Source organism: Urocitellus parryii, chromosome 9 (genome assembly GCF_045843805.1).
Source record: "Urocitellus parryii isolate mUroPar1 chromosome 9, mUroPar1.hap1, whole genome shotgun sequence".
NCBI lineage: Eukaryota > Metazoa > Chordata > Mammalia > Rodentia > Sciuridae > Urocitellus > Urocitellus parryii.
Genome location: NC_135539.1, coordinates 72,723,080 through 72,746,308, shown reverse-complemented (window position 1 = coordinate 72,746,308; position 23,229 = coordinate 72,723,080). Strand labels below are relative to the sequence as shown.

Here is a 23,229-nt window from a genome sequence, read left to right as displayed (position 1 = left end):
AGATCACAAGGTGTATAGGGTACATAGAGAAAATGTTCAGAGTCCAGAAGTATAAGAAAATTTACTTACATTGTCTTTTTTTTAAATTAATAAGATGGTTTGGCAGTTTTATAAAAATTTAAACTTATGTCTACCATGTGACAACCATTTGAAGTATTTACCCAAAAGAAATCATACACCCATACAAAGATTTGTACATGAATGTTCACAGTTTTATCTGTATCTGTAAAAAATTTTAAACAACCCATATGTCCATCCACAGGTGTTTGGATAAATTGCGGTATATCAACATACTGACATATTCCTCAGCAATACAAAAAAATGGACTATAGATTCACATGTATGAATCTAAAATAATTATGTTAACTGAAAGAAGTGAGACCCAACAACAATGTCAAAATAACCTAAATTAAACAACCACAAAACTAAGACACCAGTATGATTTCATTTATATAAAATTCTGTAAAAATGTAAACTAATCTTCAATGACAGAAAGCAGGTCTGATGTTGTTTAGGAAGACAGAGGAAGCAAGAGTAGGGGATCAAGTGGAAGGATTAGAAAGGAAAATAAAGGGAAGTGTTCATTGTCTTCATTTTAGTGATGGTTTCATAGCAGTACTCACATTAAAATTGCTTATATTTTTGATAAATGTGCAATTTATTGTTCATCAATTATACATTGATAAAGCCAATCTATAGGAAGAGTTTCATTTGAGGGAGAAAAATAAAGGATATGATACGTGGAAGTTCCTAAGATCAACATTATCAATGTACCCTCAGTGATATGTTCAAGAAGATTTTGAGTCAGAGACAATCTAACCCCACTGGTGTTTATAGTTAGATATGAATAAGGACCCAAAAGACAAAGATAGTTAAGGGGAAAAAAAGCAATAAGTAAAACAGACTTTTACTTGACTATTTCAGATAGCTAAACAAATATGTTAACAATAAAAGCCTAATATGATTAATTTTATTGATATATGTCTGTGTTTTGTTTCAGAAGGAAAAAAAAAGTTTTCCAGAAAGGGAAAATTCATTCATGCCACAAAACAGCTTTATCAAAGGACTAGTCAAGTATTGTGACACCTGAAGTCAAATGGGGATCAGTTATATTGGCAGTTAATATTTCTGAAAATGAAACACATCTGTAACTATCAATTAATGCCAAAAAAACAAGGTCTTTAAGAATGGAATCACTTATTTTGATGGGATATATATAAGTGGTCTGAAAAAAGTTTACCTGGTGCTGGAATTACTGTCTCTAAATGAGTCTGGTCAAGTTTCAGCTTGTCTCCAGAATCAATCATCTTTACAACAGCTGTATATTTGTCAATTACCTCCTGTCATGTAAAATGAACACCTTTATCATAGAAGAATATGTGAATACTAAGTGAAAAGAATATAAATAAAATAAAAAGAAATGAAATTCAATTGAAAGATACAAGTAACTCTTATAAGTAATATTATTTTCCAGATCCCATACATGATTTTTCTGTTAATGGTGCTCAGTATAGAACTCAATTCAAAGCTTAGCTAAGGTTTTCACCTGGAAAGAATATGAGACTAGTGATCTTCGAATAAGACTGAGAAATCCAGCAGGAAGGGCCATTTGCCTAGCTTAGACTACAGAAAAAAAGGCAATTTACATAAGGCTGGGTGCTAGAATGAAACTATATTTAGGAAAGGCAGAAAAGGACTGGAATTTCAAAACCCTAGAGCAGCCAGTCTCCTAGGCAATACACAAGGAAAGTCCTTGTGAGACCTCTGGGGCATAATTATACTATCCATCATTAACAAGAAAACGTATCACTGGTTAATGGGCAAGGCATGCACAACTGAGATTTTTAAGCAACAGTAATGGGATTTCTTTAATACTATTTGTTCCAGTAAGAAAACAGACCAAGGTTAAATATAAACTATGGTTGGAAAAAAAGTATTTCGCCAACTATTATGAATTCAGATTTCATCTTATGGAATAATTGGAATCTTAGACACAATAATACTTCTGCTACAAGGATTTAATTTTCAAGAAATACCAAAATAGCTTCACTGGGTAACCAGTAGCTTTTTTCACAATTTCCATGCATAACTTCATATCCTTACCTTAACGATACCCTTTTTCTTGTGATACTTCTCTCCAAGTTTTTTGGTTATAATTTTCACAATGATTTCCTGGAAAATAACAACAAAAAATAAAGATAAAGGAAAAGATAGAAATTATCTTTTCTAAGGGCTGGGATTGTGGCTCAGCGGTGGAGTGCTCACCTAGCACGTGCAAGGCTCTGGGTTCAATCCTCAACACCACATAAAAATAAATAAATAAAATAAAGGTATTGTGTCCATCAACAACTAAAAAATAAATACATAAAGAAATAAAAACAATAACAGAAAGTAATTCTATTTTCTATTTTTCTTAGTTAAAAAAACAAAAGAAGAAATTAGTGAGTTATAATCCTTCCCAGCACTGGCTGAATATTTCATTAGTAATCTTTTATTCTTATTTCTCTTTTTTGTCCAACATGGTTACTAAGAGGAAAAAGTATATACAAAATCATTGATCTCCACAGTGAAGATTTCTTAAGATCTAGGACTTTTATTTGTAAATCTCAAATTCTATTAGTTCTTATCTTTCGTAGATCACTTTTCTTTCCAATAAAAACAGTGAAAGTGAGGATATTATATTGTTGGTATTCCCTGATGATAAAAACAGATTTCAATAGTCTTACCAGGAATTGAAAGGAACTGAGTCATTGATATTATGCGTGAAACTTTCACAATGTTCTTTTCTCATTAGGTTGCTATGAGCATTTTGTCTTTCTCTGTCAGTCTCTCTTTTTTTTCCTTCTTTTTTCAGTACTAGGATAGAACTAAGGCCTTGCACCTGCTAGGCAAGTATTGAGCTACACTATCAGCTCTTTTTATTTAATTCTGAGTCAGGATCTTGCTAAATTGCCCAGGCTGGCCTTGAACTTGTGATCTTTCTGCCTCAGCTTCTCAAGTTGCTGGATTATAGGCAGGCACCACCGCATTGGCCTGCTTTGAACTTTTTGACATACATAGCATTATTCAGTTCAGCTCTAGCTAAGAGTATCTTTCTTTTAAGTATCTCATCTCAAATGGGAAAGAAATCCAAGCTCACTTCATATTAATGAATTCTGAGTTTACTGCTTTATCATTCTTCTTTTGTGCTTTGGATGAGCTGCTCAAAAGCTGATAATGAAAATTAAACTGGGCTAAGGTTGTGGCTCAGCGGTATAGCACTTGCCTAGCATGTTCACGCACGGTCTGGGTTCGATCCTCAGCACCACATAAAAATAAATAAATAAAATAAAGATATTGTGTTTAACTACAACTAAAAAATAAATATTAAAAAAGAAAAACTGTCTGATTGCTATATTCACTGCAGTGATGTTACATTTCCTACTTCAAGTTAATGTAACAAATAGATGGTCATAAACACTTCATAAAGCCATAGTAAGAATTATATAGACAAAATTTTGTTAGAACTTTAGGAGGAGAATATTTAATAGTAGAAAGACATGTTTAAGAGAAAACGTGAATGGTCTTATTCGTAAGCCTCTCTTCTACTAAGGCTTTCTACATGAAGCCAATTAATGCCAAAACATCTTTTCTGATTTAGCTATAATATTTCTAAGTTAAATTTCTTAAAAGCCCTCATGGGATCATATTCTAGTGATCTGAAGACAATTCATTAAATTATTGTACTTTTTTTACCCTTAGCTTATACCGATCTGTTCAATACATTTCTAAATCTAAAAAATATAGTCCTGACGGGTGTGATGGCACACACCTGTAATCCCATTGATTTGTGAAGCTGACGAAGGAAGATCCCAAGTTCAAAGCCAGCCTCAGCAACTTAGTGAGGTCCTAAACAATTTAATGATACTGTCTCAAAAATTAAAAAAGCGGGGGAGGGTTGGAGATGGAGCTCAGTGGTAAAGTACCCCTAGGTTCAATCCTCAGTACCCAAAACAGCAAAAAACAAAAACAAAACATAGAAGTTAAGTAATTTCCATGCCAGTGAGAGAATGAGTATGAAGACTTGAATTAGAATTCTGAACTCAACTTTCAAGGATATTTTCTCAAATCAGAAATTAATCTAAGTCATACTTTACTTTCACTACCCTATTATTGGTCAAACCAGTTTCTAAAAGAATAAATATGGTACTCTGAAACTTTTAGGAAAATTCTACATCTCAGTAAGTTCAAAATAGAGCATCAATAAATAAGAAGAAACTTTTAAAATATTTAAATTACTTTAAATTATTATTCAAAAATAATAAGCAATAATTAGTAAGCAATTAAATATAAACCTTCCTTGAGTTTGTAAAATTAAAACTTGCTTTTTTTCTACAAAGTACCTAAATGAGTATTTTCATAAGATATAAATTGAAAACAAATACTTCCATATTTATAATTCTACTACATGTAAACATGGAAGTTAAGAAGCTAGAGTTGATACTTACAGGCTGTAGCCAGTAATCTGTTCGGGCTGTTCGTTTCTTTTCCTCTTCAATCTACAGAACACACAAGACATCCATAAAACTATCTCTTTAAAATCATCAATTTATTTCAAAATACCATTCTAGTTAGCAAAATATCACCATAAAATCCACATTGCACCAAAGACCAATGATACAATATGTAAGCTCTGATAAATACAAATAAACATTATTTCTAACTAGTTTTTAATTTTAAAAAACCTTGGATTTGTGATAAAGCAAGTGAAGTGACTAAGAAACTCAGTAACAACCCCTAGTTAGTCAATACTACAAGGCCATCCTCCAGCAAGCACTATAGTACCCTCTCCAGGTGTCCTCTAATGACTGTCATGAATTGGAACAGGTGGTTTTGTCATGTGGCAAAAATAACTCGTAGACCAAACCTGCACAGCATGGTTAGGGAGGCAGTCTAACAGCAAAAAGGAGGCTTCTGGTGTGAGTGATAATAAAACTCATGAATGAAAGAAAAGTACCATCAAGAGAGATGTAAATAAAAGAAAAAGCAACCAAAAGGAAAAAGGTGACGTGTGACCTTTATGGCTACACAGTACATCTTTTTCTTTCTCAGTGGCTTAAAGTTAACCCTATGACCAACTTTCAAAGGGATCCAAAATTGTAATTCTTTGGTTGATTCTAAACCTCATTTTAAATCTTCAATTATCAAATATGAACAAAGAACATTCTAAATTTAGTATGTATTGTATTTAAAATAGGTAGATCTGGCTTTCCATTTTCTTTTAAATTAAACTAAATTCAAAAATTCCTTGTCAATGGCATGTGTGACCTCTGCAGTGTTGCCCCTACTTCTCTAATCTAAAATGTACCACCCATGCTCTTGCTATGCTCCAGCCATGTGAGCTGAAATCTCTGTTGCCGTAGGAAACTTTCACAAGTGTTCTCCCCACTCCTCACCTTCATTCCTCCTCTGCACTCAGTCACTTAGTATTTACAGGTCTGTTTCTTTACTGAATGGCTCCCTCACTACAATGAAAGTCCCATGACAAATAAGGACATATTTCTGTCCCTATCATTCAGACCCAGAACTTTGTATAAAGTCCAGCACATAACAGCAACTCAATATTTACTAAATGGTAGAATAACATTTCATGGTATGTTCATATTATATTTTATGCTTTTTAGATTGCCCTGTACTGTGTGAGAGCTAGTAGCAGAGAAGACTAAACAATTATCTCCTTTTCATTTGCAAATGAAAGATGGGAAGACTACAGGAAATAATATTAAAGGAAAAAAAGTGAAGCTTCTTGTATCTATTTATTATTCTTTCCTCCCATTCTTCCTCTTCTCCTCTTCCATTTGTTTTATAAATTCATTGATAAGGTAAGGTCATGAGTAAAAAAGGAAGAAGGATATTTAGGAATACATTAAGAACCTACTGCAAATTTCTCAAGATCATGATTCATCATATAAATTTATGATTTAAATGATTCATCATATAAATTTAGCCCTCATGTTAAATCAAGCATGTCAAACATATCACAGCTTTCTCCTACTATCAAGGAGGCAAACAATGGAAGCCAGAGGCAACAGGAGAGTACAAGTTGGAGGAGGCAGAATATCCATAAAGGATCCCAGTTTTGATTATTACTAAAGCTCTTATAACTGAACTCTACTGTGCTCACTGCATGGAGGGTTTCAAAGACTGCACTTGAGGCAAGAAAATAAACATGGTAGATGGGGTTCCAACTCTGTTCAGATGAATGGCAACTAGGATTCTTTGCCCTAACCCTGAATGGAAAGTTTTTCAAATTTTATATTATTCTAATAAATGGTGACATATTTAACTTTCCTTAGGCTTGAATTACATCTTCCTTCTGATTGCTATAGCATCCATAAGTAATTCATAAACTGTACCTCCATGATTTCATCGAGTGCAGATTTCTTCTTCTTCTTTTCTTTAGATTGAGCTGAGCTCTGGGAAGATTCTTTTCGTTTCACTGAAGCTGTACTCCCTAGTGTCTTGAGTGCACTTGGTCCTAAAGAACTGAAGAAAAGAACCATGCTTGTTCATAAAAACTATATACCAAAAAATGCTTTCTTTGTGCAGGATCAACAATACAGAATAAATGTTACATGGTTAATTTAGAGATCAGTCAAAACAATGAAGAGCCTATGTGCATCTTGTGCACGACTATTGGCATTATGACAACATTTATGCTGTCCTGTCTTAGCTCCCCCTACTATTTTCTTGCCCTTTTAGTTAGTGCTACTACAAAGTGGAGCCAGTACAGGCCTCAGTGGTGGGCAGATCAGGGTTTGAGGGTATTTCTCTTAGGACCTTTAAAATTCAATAATTTAAGGCTCAGATCCACATATATACATGGGGATAATAATAGGACCCAAGTCCTTGCTCTACTGCAAAGATTAAATGAGATGTTTTGACACTATTAGCATAAGTCTAGCACATTACTGTTGAAAGCAAGGTTTTTTTTAAGGGCAAAATTTCAACATATCACTTAAATAGTTTTTACTATTCCTAATTGCCTAAGTGTTTAAGTCTACATTTTAAATTCTTGACTGCCAATATTCACTTATCAAAAGAATACCACTTCAATAACTATCCTTTGACTTCTTATGTGCACATCAGTCATTCTGATCAATTTGCTAGCAACTGGGCCATGCTCTGTGCTTCATGTCACTGAAAATTTGCACATGCTTCATTTTATACCTAAAATAATCTCTAAAAATTCTTCATGGGGGTTCTTGAATCTTCCAGCTTTCTCACCTGACCTAGCACTTAATGGAGCAAATCACACTCTACCCTGCATTATATATAATCAGTTGTATTCTATGATGCCACTCTTATACTGTATTTTTTCTGCTTTAAAGTAACAGAACTACCTTGTAACTCACATAAAAGATACTTAATATCTGCTAACTAAATGAATCTTACCAATCTCATCATTTAATGCGTCATAATTACACAAAGCTACCATGGAAACAAAAAAGGGAAAAAGTGTGGTTGATAGAGGATACAAGAGAATTATTACTTTCCTTTATTTGGGCTTTTTAAAAAATGCTTTTAAAAACAACATTAAAATTATTAGAAAGCCAGAACACTTTAAGGACTCATATTCAGCTTGAAGTCAACTAAAATTCCTACATCTTTTCTAGAAAATTATAGTGTAAGACTCCTCCACAGTCTTTATAGAAATTGTTTTCTCCTTACTTAACTGTAAGGCTTACATTTGCCTCTGTAAAATTTCACTTACTGGGTTTGTCTTGTAATTCAATCCAGTGAACATATTTTAAAATTCTGATTTCCAGGTCTGTGACAGCTGTACATAATGTGCATTAGTTCTGAAAAGATCATGTCCATAAAAAGAGAAATTACTTAACCTGTTACTTCAAACACTCTTTAGATTTAAATGTACCTTGCTTGAGCTATGAATTCAACCAGAATGAATTTAGGCTTCATTCTGATTGTAATCAACTATAATATGTCTATAAAATAGGAACTAAGAAAGCTAGCAAAGAGAAAATTGGGAATAAGTAGCTATTTTTGGCTCTGGTAGTAACAACTTTCTCCTTCAACATTCACCAACCACCTATTTCCTATTGTAATCAGTCAGAAAAGCTTGTTAGTCTATTGTTTTCTAAAGATTTTTCTCTAGTTTTTGAAAATACATTTGCTCAATTTTTCTGCCTTCTTACTCCCAGCTTCCACAATTCCTCAATAATGAGTTCTCCAGATGCATCCAGAAATTACTTCAGTATTTTGATCTCAGCTTGGAAACTTTATTTTATTTATGGTTGTCACGTATTCTTTTTAAAACTAAACACAATTTTAATGAAAAAATAAGCAAAAAACTTGAATAGACTTTTTCCCAAATATATACATGTGGCAAATAAGCACATGAAAAGATGCTCAGTGTCACTAATCATTCAGGAAATAGAAATCAAAATTACAACAAAATACCACTTCACACTCATGAGGATGGCCAAAACAAAATCAGAAAATAACAAGTGTTAGCAAGGATGTGGAGAAACTGCTGGTAGAAATTTAAAATATTGTGGCTGTCGTAGGAAAACAATAGGGCAATGCCTCAAAAACAAAACAAAAAACCCTAAAACTAAATGACCATATGATCCAGCAATTTCACTTAATGTGCCTATATGTAAAACAACTGAAAGCAGGAGCTCAAAACAGGTCTGTATACACCAGTGTTCGTAGTAGTATTATGTATAATAGCCATAAGTTGGAAATAATTCAAATGTTCATCATTGGATAAACAGATAAACAAAATGTAGAATATCCTTATAACAAGATATAAGCCTTAAAAAGGAATGAAATTCTGACCTTAGCTACAATATGGACAAACTCTGAAGACACAATGCTAAGTGAAATAACCATATGCAAAAGAAAAAATATTGCATAATTCCACTCATATGGATTACCTAGAGCAGTCAAATTCATACAGAAGAAAAATGGAATGGTGGTACCAAGGGCTGCAGAGAGGTAGATTTGGGAATTGTTTAATGGGCTTCATTTGGGATGATGCAAAAGTTCTAGAGATAGATGGTGGTGATTGTTGTATAAAAGTGTGGATTTATTTAATGTGATTGAAGTGCATACTTAAAATGGTTAAAATGAGCTGGGTGTGGTGATGCATACCTATAATCCCAGTAACAAGGGAGGTTGAGGAAAGAGGATCACAGGTTAAGGGACAGCCTCAGCAACTAAAGGAGGCAGGCCCTAAGCAACTTAGTGTGAACCTGTACCAAGGTAAAGAGGCCTGGGGACATAGCTCAGTGGAAAGGCACCCTTGGGTTCAATCCTCACTATCTCTCTCTCTCTCTCTCTCTCTCTCTCTCTCTCTCTCTCTCTCACACACACACACACACACACACACACACACACACACGAGTAAAGGTTAAAATGACTAATTCTGAGTTATGTGTGTATTTTTTTTTTCTTTCCAGAGAAACAGGCATGCACCACCATGCCCAGCTCATTCTAGGTTTTACATATAACAGTTTTAAGCCAGCAGAAAAACAAATTTCTGCCCATATAAACACAAAGCATAACTTCAGAGAAAAAAAGTTTAGGTGAGTTCTTTTAATTGTACTTTCTGCAACTCTATATACATATTCATATAGATAATTCAAACAATTTACCGAACTTAATAAAACATTTTTCCTACTAATATTAAGGCTTGACATTAGGGTGCCTATAGACACCCAAAGATATCAGGTCCTTATCTCTGGAATATATAAATGTTATCTTATTTAGAAAAAAGGATATTTGCAAATCAGATGAAGTAAAACATTTTATGATGTAGAGATTATCCCACCTGAGTGGGCCTAAAGTGTAATTACCCCTGTTATTTTAAGAGGGATACACAGGGAGGCTTAATCTGTAAAGGAAAAAGTTATGTTAAGAACGAGAAGAGATGTGTGAAGATATGGTCTTGAAGACTAGAAGGGTGCAACCACAAACCAAGGAAGGCTAGCAGCCACCACAAACTAAAAGAGGCAAGGACTATGTTCTTCTCTAGAGCCTTCTCTACAATCCTCTAAACATTGATTTCAGCACAGTAATGCAGATGCCAGAATTCTGACCTCCAAAGATGGACACACTTCTGTTGTTTCAAGTCTCCCTGTTTGTTCCAACAGCCACAGGAAACTAACAAGAGTGATGGATTTCATTGCCAGTTGAACAACCATAACATTCATCAATATCTCAGAATAAAAAATAATAAAAGGAAATGTGAAGTGGAAAGTCATCAAAATCAAAATGGAGGCAATGTGTCAACCCTCACCAATAAATAAATAAATCTACGAATGAATGAATGAATGAATCTGGGAGGTTATAAAAGGTTCCTGATAATAATTATCACAAAAAAACTCTTCTAGAATCATGATCTTGCACAAAGGGTATTGCAACCTTATACAAAAAAAAAAAAAAAAAAAAAATTCCTACAAGGAACTCTGCCCAATGATTACAAATCCTTGGATTGGTGCCACCTTTGCTATTAATCCATACAATCACAGATTTCAATATATTTTATAATCACAATTTTCAATATATTTTATACAATCTGCCTCATTGTTGCCTTTAACAACTTCCCCCTGCTTCAAGCTCCTTGAATACTCTTACTGTTTACTATGGCAACTGTATGCCCATTAACCTACCACTATTTTATTCTTAAATATCATTATTCTTTAGGAACTTATACTGCACTGGGCAATAAGGAGACAGACTGAGAATTTAGTCTCTATTTTCAGAAAATCACACTATAGCAAGTAAAATAGAAAATGTACATCCCAGTCTACATTTAAACTGTGGGAAATGGGTAGGAAAATATACAGTACAACAGTAAAGCAGAAGGGCTGGGGATGTGGCTCAAGCGGCAGCATGCTCGCCTGGCATGCATGCGGCTCGGGTTCAATCCTCAGCACCACATAGAAACAAAGATGTTGTGTCCGCTGAAAACTAAAAAATAAATATTAAAAAAAAATTCTCTCTCTTTAAAAACAAAGAATAAAAAGCAAACAAACAAACAAAAACAGTAAAGCAGAAGGAACCATAAAACGGAGAAAGATTCACAGAGAACCACAAATCTATCTATTGAAGCATTTTATCCAAATGAGCATTTCCTAGTCCAGCACAGTGGCACAGGCCTTTAGTTCCAGACTCTCAGGAAGCTGAGGCAGCAAGACCACTTGAACTGAGTGAATAACACAGCAAGACACCATCACATTCAAAAATAAAATGAAATGAGCCTTTTCTCAAACAAAAGAATCATCTTATCACAGGGAAATGAGAAAAGAACAACTGCTGAAAAATAATAAACAAACCAAAATGAAAACTGCAATGAGAAAAAACATGACTCACAATACTTGAAAATGTAGTAACCGACATGATATTTCATGAAACTTGTAAAGTGTTCAGATCTGTAACTGTAGCTCACCCTGATTTGGAAGATGTTGCTCCTGCTGAGCTACATGCTCCTTTATTCAGGTTAAATGTGACTAGAAGAAAAAAAAAAAAGGTTATTTCATATACATATGTATGTAGAGTTCAGGAAAATTATAATACAAGTTTTCAGACAAGATTCCACAGGCGTTCACATAAGAAATCATGAACATGCTAATAAATGAAGCTAAAATGTTCCTCTCCAGAAAATGATGCTTGTCCTACATGATGCTTGTAGAGATGGGAAGGACCTTACATGCCACGTTGCTGTGGCAATTGACGCTGGCTGCTGTGACATTCCATCCCCCAACCCTCCTTTTCCTTGCTCATAGCACCCCAACTTTGAGTGTCATATCTCTTGGCCATGGTTCTAGGGACAGAACACTATCTGCAGCTCTAGAGTAAATTCTGTTGGTCTAAACCAGTCAGTACAATTCCCTCTGGACTACTTTTAATTCTGGCCAGCAATATTCAAAAGGAAGTTCACTGGTGGGCTTCTAGGAAGTTTCCTTACTCCTAAGGGAACTCCAGAAGAGATTCTCTGTCATCCTTTAGAAAATGCCAGGTCTGGATGTGATGACTGGAATGCTGGCAGCTACTTTGTGTGTTCGAATGGCATGCAGAATCATCACCACTGAGATTCTTATCATGGAAAGATATCTCCTTATTGTTTAAGCTTATTTTATTCAATTTTGTTACTGTTGACTGAAGGCATCCTATCCAATTCATAGCATATAACCTTTTCATTTTATAGACAAGAACAACGCAACCCTGACAAATCAAATGTCTTGTTCACAGACATGTTACTTTTTAAAAAATATGTTTTTTTAGCTGTAGATGGATAAAATATCTTTATTTTTATTTGTTTGTTTTTAAGTGGTGCTGGGGATTGAACCCAGGGCCTCATCTGTGTGAGGCAAGTGCTCTACCACTGAGCTACAACCCCAGCCCAAGACATGTTACTTTTAGCAAAGTCAGTACAAAAGAATCCATGGTTAACAAAGAAGAAAGAAAAGTTAAAACTACCTTTTTCTTCATCATTTTCTCTGCTTAATTCTGTAAAAACAGGGACCTCCTTGAAAGAGAGAGAGAGAGAGAGAGAGAGAAATAATTTAGAGTGCATTTACTATAAATATTCAATAGCTTACACCATGACTTGCTACCTATGGTACAAACAGCTCAAAGATAAAACTCTTAGATTATAATTCTAAAAAAGTAGACTTCTGTACCAAGCTACCTATATTTTTATTTCCATAATAATCTACACAGAATATAACAGAAATGTGAGGCAATAAACTTTAGGAACATGAACTAGAGGATTACTTTGAAAAGCAAAACCTTTCTATATTGTGTGGTAGCTTAATGTAACGATTAAGAGCCTTACATTAAACAAACAAAACTGTGTATCGAATTCTCCTCTGTAACCTATCAGCTTTGTAACCTCTTGTCAGTCTCATCACCTTTCCTAAGCCTTAGCTCTTCTATCTTTAAAACAGAGAATGCACATTAAGTGTTATTAGAAGTGTTAAATAGGATAATATGGAAAAAAAAAAAACAGCACAGTGCTTGCCACTGTAAGTGTGCCATAAATATTAATTATTGATTTTACTAATAAAAAGAAGACATTTTTGAGATCTAGCTAAAATATTCTTTTCTCAGGTAGTACTCACATAAGCTTTCACATAGTGAGGCAAAAGAACATTTTTAAAATCTTCCCTATAAAATGAGGATGGGCTTTCTTATATAATGAGGATGGGCTGATCAGTAGAATTTCTCCTGCCTTTTAAGATAAAATACTATTTGTATCTGAAAAGAACAAATAACTTGAAGGTTTTAGCAGTATTAAACCAAAATGCTAACAAACAATAATATTATTCTAAAAACTAAACTATTTTTCTTACTTTCCTCTGGACAAGAAGATGTGATTCTTATTAATTTTCACAATATGAAATTTTATTTTTTCTACTGCAAACTGAGGTTTAAATTATAAAAAGATGAAAGAAATTAAAAAATAAAGAAATTGAGCACAGTGGCACATGCTTGTAATCCCAGAGGCTTGTAAGGCTAAGGCAGAAGTACTGAAAGTTCAAAGCCAGCTTCAGCAATTTAGGAAGGCCCTAAGCAACTTAATGAGACCCTGTCTCAAAATAAAAAAGGGCTGGGGACGTAGCTCAGTGGTTAAGTGTCCCTGGGTCCAAGTACAAAAAAGAAAAAAAAATGCTGATCCATAATACTGGTCCTTATCAATGTCTTAAGTTCTATGGCCTGCAACTTCCTGCATTACTTTTCAGGTAATGCTCATACTTTAACCACTGAGCTACTCTTCAAAATAGCCTGAAATTTAAATATGTCAAATGTTCCTCAGCAGAATAACAGTGTTATGATCGTAAAATGGGCTACTATATCTTATTAAATAATAATAATTTAGGGACATGTTTAACCCGATTATACAATGTATCCATGTATTAAAACATCACATGGCACCCATTAATACAATTTTGTGCTTTTATAATTTTAAAAATTCATTAAAAGAATGAAACACTGATAGAAAGAACATGAAGGAAATCACAACAGTATGTTTGAATTTTAAAAGTCACTCAGGAGGCACCCACAAATGTTTGTTGAAGTAAGTACCTTGATCTAGTGATCCTAACACCTGGACCCCTTCCCTTTACCTTCCTTGCCCGTTCACTGGCTTTCCCCACTGATTCTTTGAAACCCCTCAGCTCAGGGTTTCTATCCACCTTCAAACATTCTTTGCCCTTTTGGGAATGGAATAAGAGTCCATCCTCATGCTGTGTTTATCTCCAGCAGTGCATTAATCACACAGTTATAATTTTTAGCTGAAATGATCTATTTACATGTCTTCCCGTTAGGTACTATTTCAATTTTAGGCATAAGGAGACTGAGGTTTACAGATTCTATGATTACTCAAGATCATGAAGTTAGGAAGGAATACACTGAGATTTCTCTCAACTCCAATGCCTGTGCTTTTACACCCCATCATGCTCTTTCTCCCGTAACTAAGAAACACCACCTAAAAATCTTAATTTGCTGTTTGAGAAAACAAGCCATTTTACGTTTTTAGATTTTTTACATCGCCTCTCTGGATGATACTGTTGGTCACCTGTTCTTTTCCTTCTAGACCTCTTCTCACTTGTTCTTCAATAAATTTGGCAGTTTTTTCCTCATCATCGAGGTCTTGCTTCTTCTTTTTCTCTAGTTCCAGTTGGCGGCGGATAGTTTCGGGGTCTCTATCTATATACTGAATATACCAGCCTTTTGGTGTCTCATCCACTTTGCACAAGCCTTAAAAAAAACAACCAACACCATAAATTTGCATGTAATCAAGCAAAATGTAAATATAAATGTGTTTCTTCTCTGCATATTTACTCAATCATTCAAATACATTCATACACATTAAAATACAGAAATTCATGAAGCATATGAATTTTTCATATTTTCACTTAATGAAATTCAGATATAAGTGGAATCTTTTATCTCTTTAAATAGAAAAAAACTATTATTTTGATTTTTATATAGCTACAATGAAGCAAAATATGTAAACAAGGGAAACATATGAAAAAAGTATTATTTTGCATGAAAATTATTCAGCGATATCTAAGAATCTAATATTCAAAAATATATGATTCTCTGTAAAAATAACACACTGAATAAGCAACTTGATGCTATAAAATCTTTTTCTCTTTCCTTCCTAAAAAAAAAAAAAAAAAAAGCAAATTAGTCGGGTGCAGTAATGCACGCCTGTAATCCCAGAGGCTCTCGAGGCTGAGGCAGGAGGATCACAAATTCAAGACCAGCCTTAGCAACTTAGTGAGGCCCTAAGCAACTTAGCTAGACCCTCTCTCAAAATTTAAAAAAAGAAAAGGGGGGGGGGTGGTGGAGGGCTGGAGATTGAGCTCAGTGTTTAAGCACCCATGGGTTCAGGCCCCACTACCCCCATTCGCCAAAAAAAGAAAAGCAAATTTTAAAAAATCACCTTCAGTGACAAATCTTAGCACTGTCAAATGAACTTAGTCTAGATGTTAGTATTCAACTATAATAAACAAAACCTATCCTAGAATAGTATACTCCTCTCCTCCAGTTTTCAAATTGCCTCATACATCCTCTTTGCCATGAATTTGGAGAGAAAATGATAATTCTTTCTCTCTAGTCAGTGATGTCATAATAACAATGTAAATAACCTCTTCTTCTCACCTTCTCTGCCCAGCCACTTGGTAAAATCAGTCAGTGTTTCCCACTGAGTGGCATTCATGTGGATGTGCTCTCGGTGGCTGATGTATTCATTGTAGACAATGTTGTTGTGGACTCTCTTAGTGCCTGAGAACAAAAGATAACACTGTTGATCCTAAGAAGTTTATAAGATTATAAAGCTATTATTTACATAATACTTAAGATGTTTACCAAAGCGTCTTCTGAGAAGTTCTAGAAAGTCATTTCGGAATTCCCTGGTTAAGAAAGAAAGGAAAATATTAAGGTACTTTCTATAAATATATAGCATATCTTCCTGACATTTAAGCAATCATACACTTTTAATGTTCAGACTATCTGTTAGAATCTTTTACAAGCTGAACAAAGAAGGAACTCCAAAAGATAGAGCTTTCAAGGATCAAAGTTAAAAGTCAGTTTGGAGTTAAAATGTTGTTTTGGTAAAGCAACCATAGGAAAAGTTACCACATATCTTTGGAGAGGGTCCTTTACAAAGTCTCCTAGTGCTACTAAATGTGGTATTATATCCCCATTTTATTTATCATAACAAAAACGCCTTTATTCCAGATGAAATTGACACTTAGCAGGTCCCATTTAAGTAGGTACACTGTATTAAGTGCTAGGAAAACACAAGTGAACAAAATACAAATTTTGATCTTTAAGGAGTTTACAATTTAGCATAACAATCATAACCAAAGTTAAACTAAAAAAGTAAATGGAATGAAATATCATAAAAAAAGGGCAGGGTGTCACACCTGCATACAATCCCAGAGATTTGGGAGGCTGAGGCAGAAGGATGGAGAGTTCAAAGCCAGCCTCAGCAATGGCAAGGTGCTAAGCAACTCAGTGAGACTCTGTCTCTATATAAAATGAAAATAGGGCTGGGGATGTGGCTCCATGGTTGAGTGCCCTGAGTTAAATTTTACAAATAAATAAATAAATAAATAAATAAATAAATAAATAAATAAATAAATAAATAAACGAACTGAAGGAGATGCCCAGAGGTGATTTTAATATGAACAGTGAAATATAAATGTATAAATGGACTTTCATAGGTAAAAAGGAGGTCATTTACAGCTAGCAGAGAGCTATAAAAACATCACGTTTGAGAGATGACACTTATGCTACTTTAGGTAAATTTTAAGGCAGAGAAAAATGAGGATGAGACTGGAGGTAGAATAGAATAAGGGGAGGTGAATAATAATAATACTAATAAGGTTAAAATTAATTTTAAGAAAATTAGTTGTTTGGACTAATTTTTTTAAGTACCTTGAATGTCACGCTAAATAGATCAAGTTTTATGCAGGCATTAGAAAAGTACTAAATAATTTAGTTTGGGAAGTATATTGTTAAAATCTACAAAGATAATTGTGGTGAATAGTAGAGAACAAAAATTCTCAAATGAGGCTCCCCAAACCATCAGCATTACCATTACCATCACCTGAGAACTAGATAAAAATGCAAAATCTCTAGCCCATTCCAGATCTACTTAATCAGAAGTTGGGTGTGCCATTCTGTTAAGCCCACCAGCTGACTCTGATACACACAGTGGTCTGAGAACCACTGGTATAAAACAGGTACAGGAGAGGTCATAGTTGAAGGTTAGTTAGCTGGGTGAGGTAGTGCATGTCTATAATTCCAGCTACTTGGGAGGCTGAAGCAAGAGGATTGTTAAGTTTGAGCTCAGCCTGGGCAATTTAGTGAGACCTAGTTTCAAAATAAAATTTGAAAAGATCTGTGGGTATAGCCCAGTGGCATTCAATCCCTAGTACCAACCTGCCCTACACACACATACACACACAAGAGCTAAAGGTTGGGAGATTAGTGAGCAAGTCACTGAAAATATTCAGGTGAGAGATGCTAAGAAATACTACTAAAATTCAAGGATATTATGTAGAAGAATTGACAAGTAGGGATTCCAACAGAACTTGAGGTTTACAGTTTGGAACTCTAAGCAAATAGCAACTGGTCAAAACAGATCAGAAGGCAGGTTTGATACACAGGATAGTGAGTTCAGTTTTAAAAATGCTGCCTCTGGGACTGGGGATTAGCTCCTTTGGTAGAGTGCTTGCCTTCCATGTACACGGCCTTGGGTTCAATCTCCAGCACCACAAAAAAACAAAAACAAAAACCTGACTCTGACTGAGACAGCCTTCAGAAATAAAAATTAGAGTTATCAAGGGGGAAAAAAATCTGTAAATTGAGACAGATGTTAGTAATGAACTTCAAGATTTGGGAGGCATCTAAATATAAAAATAACAGTTAAAAAGAATAAGGTGACTCATGGAGACTATTGACTGAATTGAGTGTGAAAGTCAAAGGGCACCTTGAAGAACTTTCCTGCATTTGCAGAGCTGAGAGGAAAAGAGTAGATACTGAAGGAAAAAAGTACTAAAGGCTTTTGGTGGACACAATATCTTTATTTTTATGTGGTGCTGAGGATCGAACTCAGTTCCTTGGGCATACCAGGTCAGCGTGCTACCACTTGAGCCACATCCCCAGCCCCAGAACAAAGGTTTTAATGAAGAATTATAAGTACTGAAGAAAGATCGAGGAAGATAACGATGAGAAAAGGCACAAGCAACTCTTCAGGAGACTCAAGAGGCACAAGTGAGCCACAGCAGACAGCAGAACAGCCAATGTAGACCGCTCTTGCCAGGAGGGCGTTTCCCAAAGTGTAGCACTTGTCCTGGCCATGTTCAAGATAGTTTTAGGTAACTCACAGAACAGCAATTTTGCCTTTGTGACTATGTTATTTGCACTGATGGCATACAAGCAATGGAGGAAAAACCTGCTAGCAACTTAGCACTCAAGCCAGGCAGGGGGGCAGTGATGTCAAACCACACTAGCAGCCAGTGTATTCTTCACATCATGAGCTCACAGTTAAAACCAGGGTGAGTTTCATCTACTATGTCTTGGAGGAAACAGTAAAATTTATTAGATGTATTAAATCTCAACTCTCTCATATGGTTTTAGAGCTATGAGGTGAAACACTTTTTCACAGGACATTATTTTTTCTTGAAAGAACCCTGACATGTAAAGTATCACTATTCCAAATTGGAACTTTGGAATACATTTTCTTAAATATACACAAAGTGAACCTGTCATGTGGAGGAAAAGAACTGATAGTATTTGTGGCCAATAATGAAATTTGACCTTTCAAGCAACAAGTAGAATTTTGGTGAATTAGTACCTGCTGCTGTGGGCTTGACATGCTTCCTGACACTTAGGGATGTTCTGGTGACATCAATGTTGATATTAACCCAAGAAGTCCCAAGTTTCCAATTCTGCAAATATTTCAACACAATTGACACAGGTGTATTAAAATAAGTTGGAAATCAGAATCGAGAACATATGTGTATATATATGCATGTGTATGTGTATATATTTTTTTTCTCAAATGTTCTAATCATTCATCTATGAACAAAACATAATAAATTATTTGAAAAACAAAAATAATAATTATTTGAAAGTTATCACAAGTGGTATATTTATCGACTTTAAAGTTATTACAAGTAGTATATTTGTTGATCAATTTAAGTTTTGATAGGTATTCAGCATCTGGGACAATGGGACAAATGGGTTAATATGATTTGATGACATTACAGAATATAATATGCCATGATTTGCAAGATCTGTGTCATGTAGTAAACTGATACTTTTCAAATGTCTAACACATGTTACAAAATCATGCACAGACATAAGATCCACACAAAAGATAAATCAATTAATTTTAATTTAACAGTACAAAAACTTCACTAATCTCAGAGTCTACATTATTACTAAGCTTTAAGAAACTGCCACATATTTTAATTGATGTAGTATCTAAGAAGAATATCTAAAATTATCTAAAAAGATTACTAAAATATTTCTCCCCTTCTAATTATACATTTATGTAAATACTGGATATTCATGTGCTTCAAACAAAACATTCATGACAGACTAAATGCAGAAGGAGATGTGAGAACCCAACTGCCTTCTATTAAGTCAACATTGTTTGCAAAAACAAAACATTAATGCTTTTTATTTGGAAAATATACTCTTTCATTTTAAAATGTTATTTAACATTTAATAAGTATGTTGCTATTTTTAAATGAACTAAAAATAGTATTTTAAAATTTCTCAGTTTTAAGTTTTCTTTCTTTCCTCCTCCTCCTTTTTTCCCCCCCTTTTTTGCAGTGCATGGACTTGAACCTCGGCCCTCACACAAGCTTGGCAAATGCTCTACCACTGAATACAGCCCCAGTCTTCACAGTTTTAATTTCTAACTGTTGATACATAAAACCCACATAAACAAAAGCTCTATGTGGCCTTCAATCATTTTTAAACATGTAAAGGGGTCTTCAGGTCAAAAGGAAGTTTGGAAACAAGAATATGGAAACAAGCAAGACTAAGTATTAATAGAATAATAATAATTAATAGCAAATCCTAACTGAGTACCAAGTACTCTTGAGAGCATGTGAAATATGAACTCACTTATTTTCCTATAAGCCTTATGAAGGGAAAACAATACTTGGAAGAGGGTGCTATTGTTAGTGTCATCTTAACAGATAAGGAAACTGAAGCTAGAAAACCTTGAGAGACATTCAGAGGCACCGCCCTCCACAGCTCCTAAGTAGACAAGGTCTTGAGGTCAGGAAGCTGGGAGCATAGCACCGTTCTAGTCAGAAATGTGTTAGAATGAAAGTAGTTTCATGTTTAAAATGGAAGGAAGGAAAGTCTAATAATTGTGAGAAAACTGTGGTAAATTTTCAAAAAAGAAAATTAAAAGCTGAGCAGAGAGAGAATACAGCTATCATGTTAACATATAAGGAATAACAGACTTCCAATATATAAAATACTAAGCACCTATTAAGTATTCAACTGAATAAGCTTATGAGGTAAGGATGTCTTTGAGTTACTTACTCTGAAAAATAATCCATAAACTGCTGAGGATTTTCGGAAGCAAGTAATAGCTGTCTCTGATGAGATTCAGACATACAATGACACTTGAAGCCATTCTACAAAAAATGCAAAAGCAGTAGTGAACTTCTGATTTAGGTCATCGAAATAGACTCTAAATAGACATACTGCATTGAGCTCTAAAAATCTGCTTTTTAGTGGTAATCATAAAAAATAGTCTTATCACCAGTCTAAAGTTTTAAAATTAAATTTGGAGAATTAAAAATCCTAATAAGCGGGCTGGGGTTGAGGCTCAGGGGGAAAGTGCTTGCCTCACATATGTGAGGCACTGGGTTCAATCCTCATTGCCACATAAAAATAATAAACAAAATAAAGATATTGTGCCCATGGATAACTAAAATTAAATATATTAAAAAATTCTGATAACCCACAGTACAATTTTTAGAAACTAATTTGTAAGATATTTTATTGGTGGATATGTGTCATTATGCACTTGTCAAAATCATAGAATGGTGTGACTGTTGGAGGTTAAAAAAAAAAAACAAGCATAAAATATGCAACATCAAGAATGAACCACAATGTAAACTGGACTTTGGGTATTAATATGTTGAAGCAGGTTCATCTATCATAACAAGTGCACCACTCTGCTGCAGGATGTTGGGGTCAGCCTTGCATGTGGGAGGAAGAGGTACTGGGCAATCTCTGTACCGTCCAGTTGCTTTTTCCTGTGAAGCTAAGACTGCTCTAAAAATCAAGGTCTATTAAAAAGAACAAAAAGTCCCAATAATCAAATCCTATTCATGACTTTTGGCCTTAGTTTGAAAAAATTGCTTTAAAAAACACAGGACAACTGAAAAAATATGAAATGTGTTATTAGATGATATATGGGGATTCTTAATAATTTTGTCACATTAGTGACTTATTGACATATATTGTGGTTATACAGAAAATCATCCTGAAATTTTGAGATATATATTTAAGTATTAGAGGTAAAATACCCTGATGTTTATAATTTAAAATATTTCCAAAAAAAGAAAACGTGGCAAAACACTTTTGTTACATTTGTGTGTTACAGAATGTATACTTGTTGTCCCCCAGAATTTATATATTGAAACTCTAATCCCCAATAGGATGGCCTTAAATTTAGATTAGATAGTGAGGGTAAAGCCCCATGATGGTATTAGTTCCTTTATAAGAGCCTAGAGCTGGCCCTGTCTGCCCAAAGATACAGAGGGAAGACTGCTGTTTACTAAACAGGAACACAGCTCTTACTAGAACTGCAACCATTCCAGCCTCCTGATCTTGAACTTCCCAGCCCCCAGAACTGTGAGAAACATATTTCTATTGTTTAAAGCACTCAGTCTATTGCATTCTATTATAATAGCCCAAGAAGACTAAGACACTGGGTATGGATATAAGGATATTCGTTGTACTAGTCCCTAGTTTTCTGTGTGAGAATTTCACCTTCACTTACATAGAAAGAAGGAAATGGAAATGAAATAACTATCAATGTCATTCTATGAGGCCTACTTAAACTATCTTATCCCTCTCAGAAGCCCTGGATCAGATTATTCCTGTTGCCTCAGTGTTCTTTCATTCCCTTCTAATCTGATCTCCAAAGAAAAATGTCACACCATTAGCTGCTCTCAATTCTTCAGTGGACCCCCACCATCCACCTCAATATGGGGGAAAGCATAAACTCTGTAGCACAATATACAAGACTTTTCAAGATCTCTGTGATTCTCTTTAGCCACTTTACCTACAATTCACTTATTTAAACTCAACAACAATCTTACAAGTAGGAACAGTTATTATTCCCACTTTACGGAGGAATAAAGAGGTATAGAGAATGATAAGTGGCTTGTCCAAGAGAATATGCTAGTAAGTAATGCTGTCTGACTTCATAATTTTGATATCTGGTCCTAGTTCATTTAGGTGTTTAATAAATGCTTGTTAGATGAATTGTGAGAAAGAGCTTTGTTTTCCTTATTTCCTTTGAATCACAAAGAAGTGTAAATCCTAATTGTCCTGTTTGAGAGCCAAGTCAGAGATGGTTATTATTACTGTTATCGCCCGGACGTCCTGCACTGCATTCATTATCCACGCCCCTTCAAGAACCGCAAAATCAGTGGATTTAATTTCTTTTGGGGGAGAGGGAGGGTGCAGAATGGGGAGGAATGAGGTGTCAAGGACCACTGGTGCCCCGCTAGGTCTGGAGACTGCATGGAAGAGCAGCTCTCCTGGGCTGAGTTGACTAGCCCAGTGCAGACCCCAAAAGCCTCGCAGCCGGGAACCCGAGCCCTGTGCTCTCATCGGCGTCTGAACTTGAACCTGGATATTCAGCGGGGCCCTCTGGGGAATACGGAGCCATACCAGGCCCACTTACCTCGTCCCGGCACTGCTTCTGGCACATCTGGCAATACCAACGCAGCTTCTGAAGTCCTTTGGATTTGATCCGGTTGGCGATGGCTTTGGGGGTAAGAAAATCTGACTTCCCCATCGTGACCACCGCAGCAACCACTTTTTGGAGCACAGAATCCGTCCAACCGGAAGCGGAACTGGGCTGGATGGAGTAGGCGGGGCAAAGCTGACAGTCGAAAATAGGTGGAGCCTGGGAGGACCGGCCCCCAACGCTCG

General features: G+C 35.1%; 1 protein-coding gene across 2 annotated transcripts in view; it reads right to left on the bottom strand.

Annotated features, from left to right (window-relative positions):
* Nucleotides 1–23,131, bottom strand: part of Kin (Kin17 DNA and RNA binding protein) — a 36,397-nt gene extending 13,266 nt beyond the window's left edge. For both annotated transcript variants that reach the window (XR_003301077.2, XM_026391811.2), the window contains exons 1-11: nucleotides 22,979–23,131; nucleotides 20,596–20,690; nucleotides 15,886–15,929; nucleotides 15,679–15,801; nucleotides 14,588–14,769; nucleotides 12,487–12,535; nucleotides 11,456–11,516; nucleotides 6,396–6,525; nucleotides 4,488–4,538; nucleotides 2,104–2,172; nucleotides 1,241–1,340 (exon numbers count right to left, since the gene is read on the bottom strand). Coding sequence is in view for 1 of the 2 variants with exons in the window: in XM_026391811.2 (XP_026247596.1) it covers nucleotides 1,241–1,340; nucleotides 2,104–2,172; nucleotides 4,488–4,538; nucleotides 6,396–6,525; nucleotides 11,456–11,516; nucleotides 12,487–12,535; nucleotides 14,588–14,769; nucleotides 15,679–15,801; nucleotides 15,886–15,929; nucleotides 20,596–20,690; nucleotides 22,979–23,092 (1,018 nt within the window). In the remaining variant the exon portion in view is untranslated. The remainder of the gene's footprint in view (nucleotides 1–1,240; nucleotides 1,341–2,103; nucleotides 2,173–4,487; nucleotides 4,539–6,395; nucleotides 6,526–11,455; nucleotides 11,517–12,486; nucleotides 12,536–14,587; nucleotides 14,770–15,678; nucleotides 15,802–15,885; nucleotides 15,930–20,595; nucleotides 20,691–22,978) is intronic.
* Between the last annotated feature and the right edge of the window lie 98 nt (nucleotides 23,132–23,229).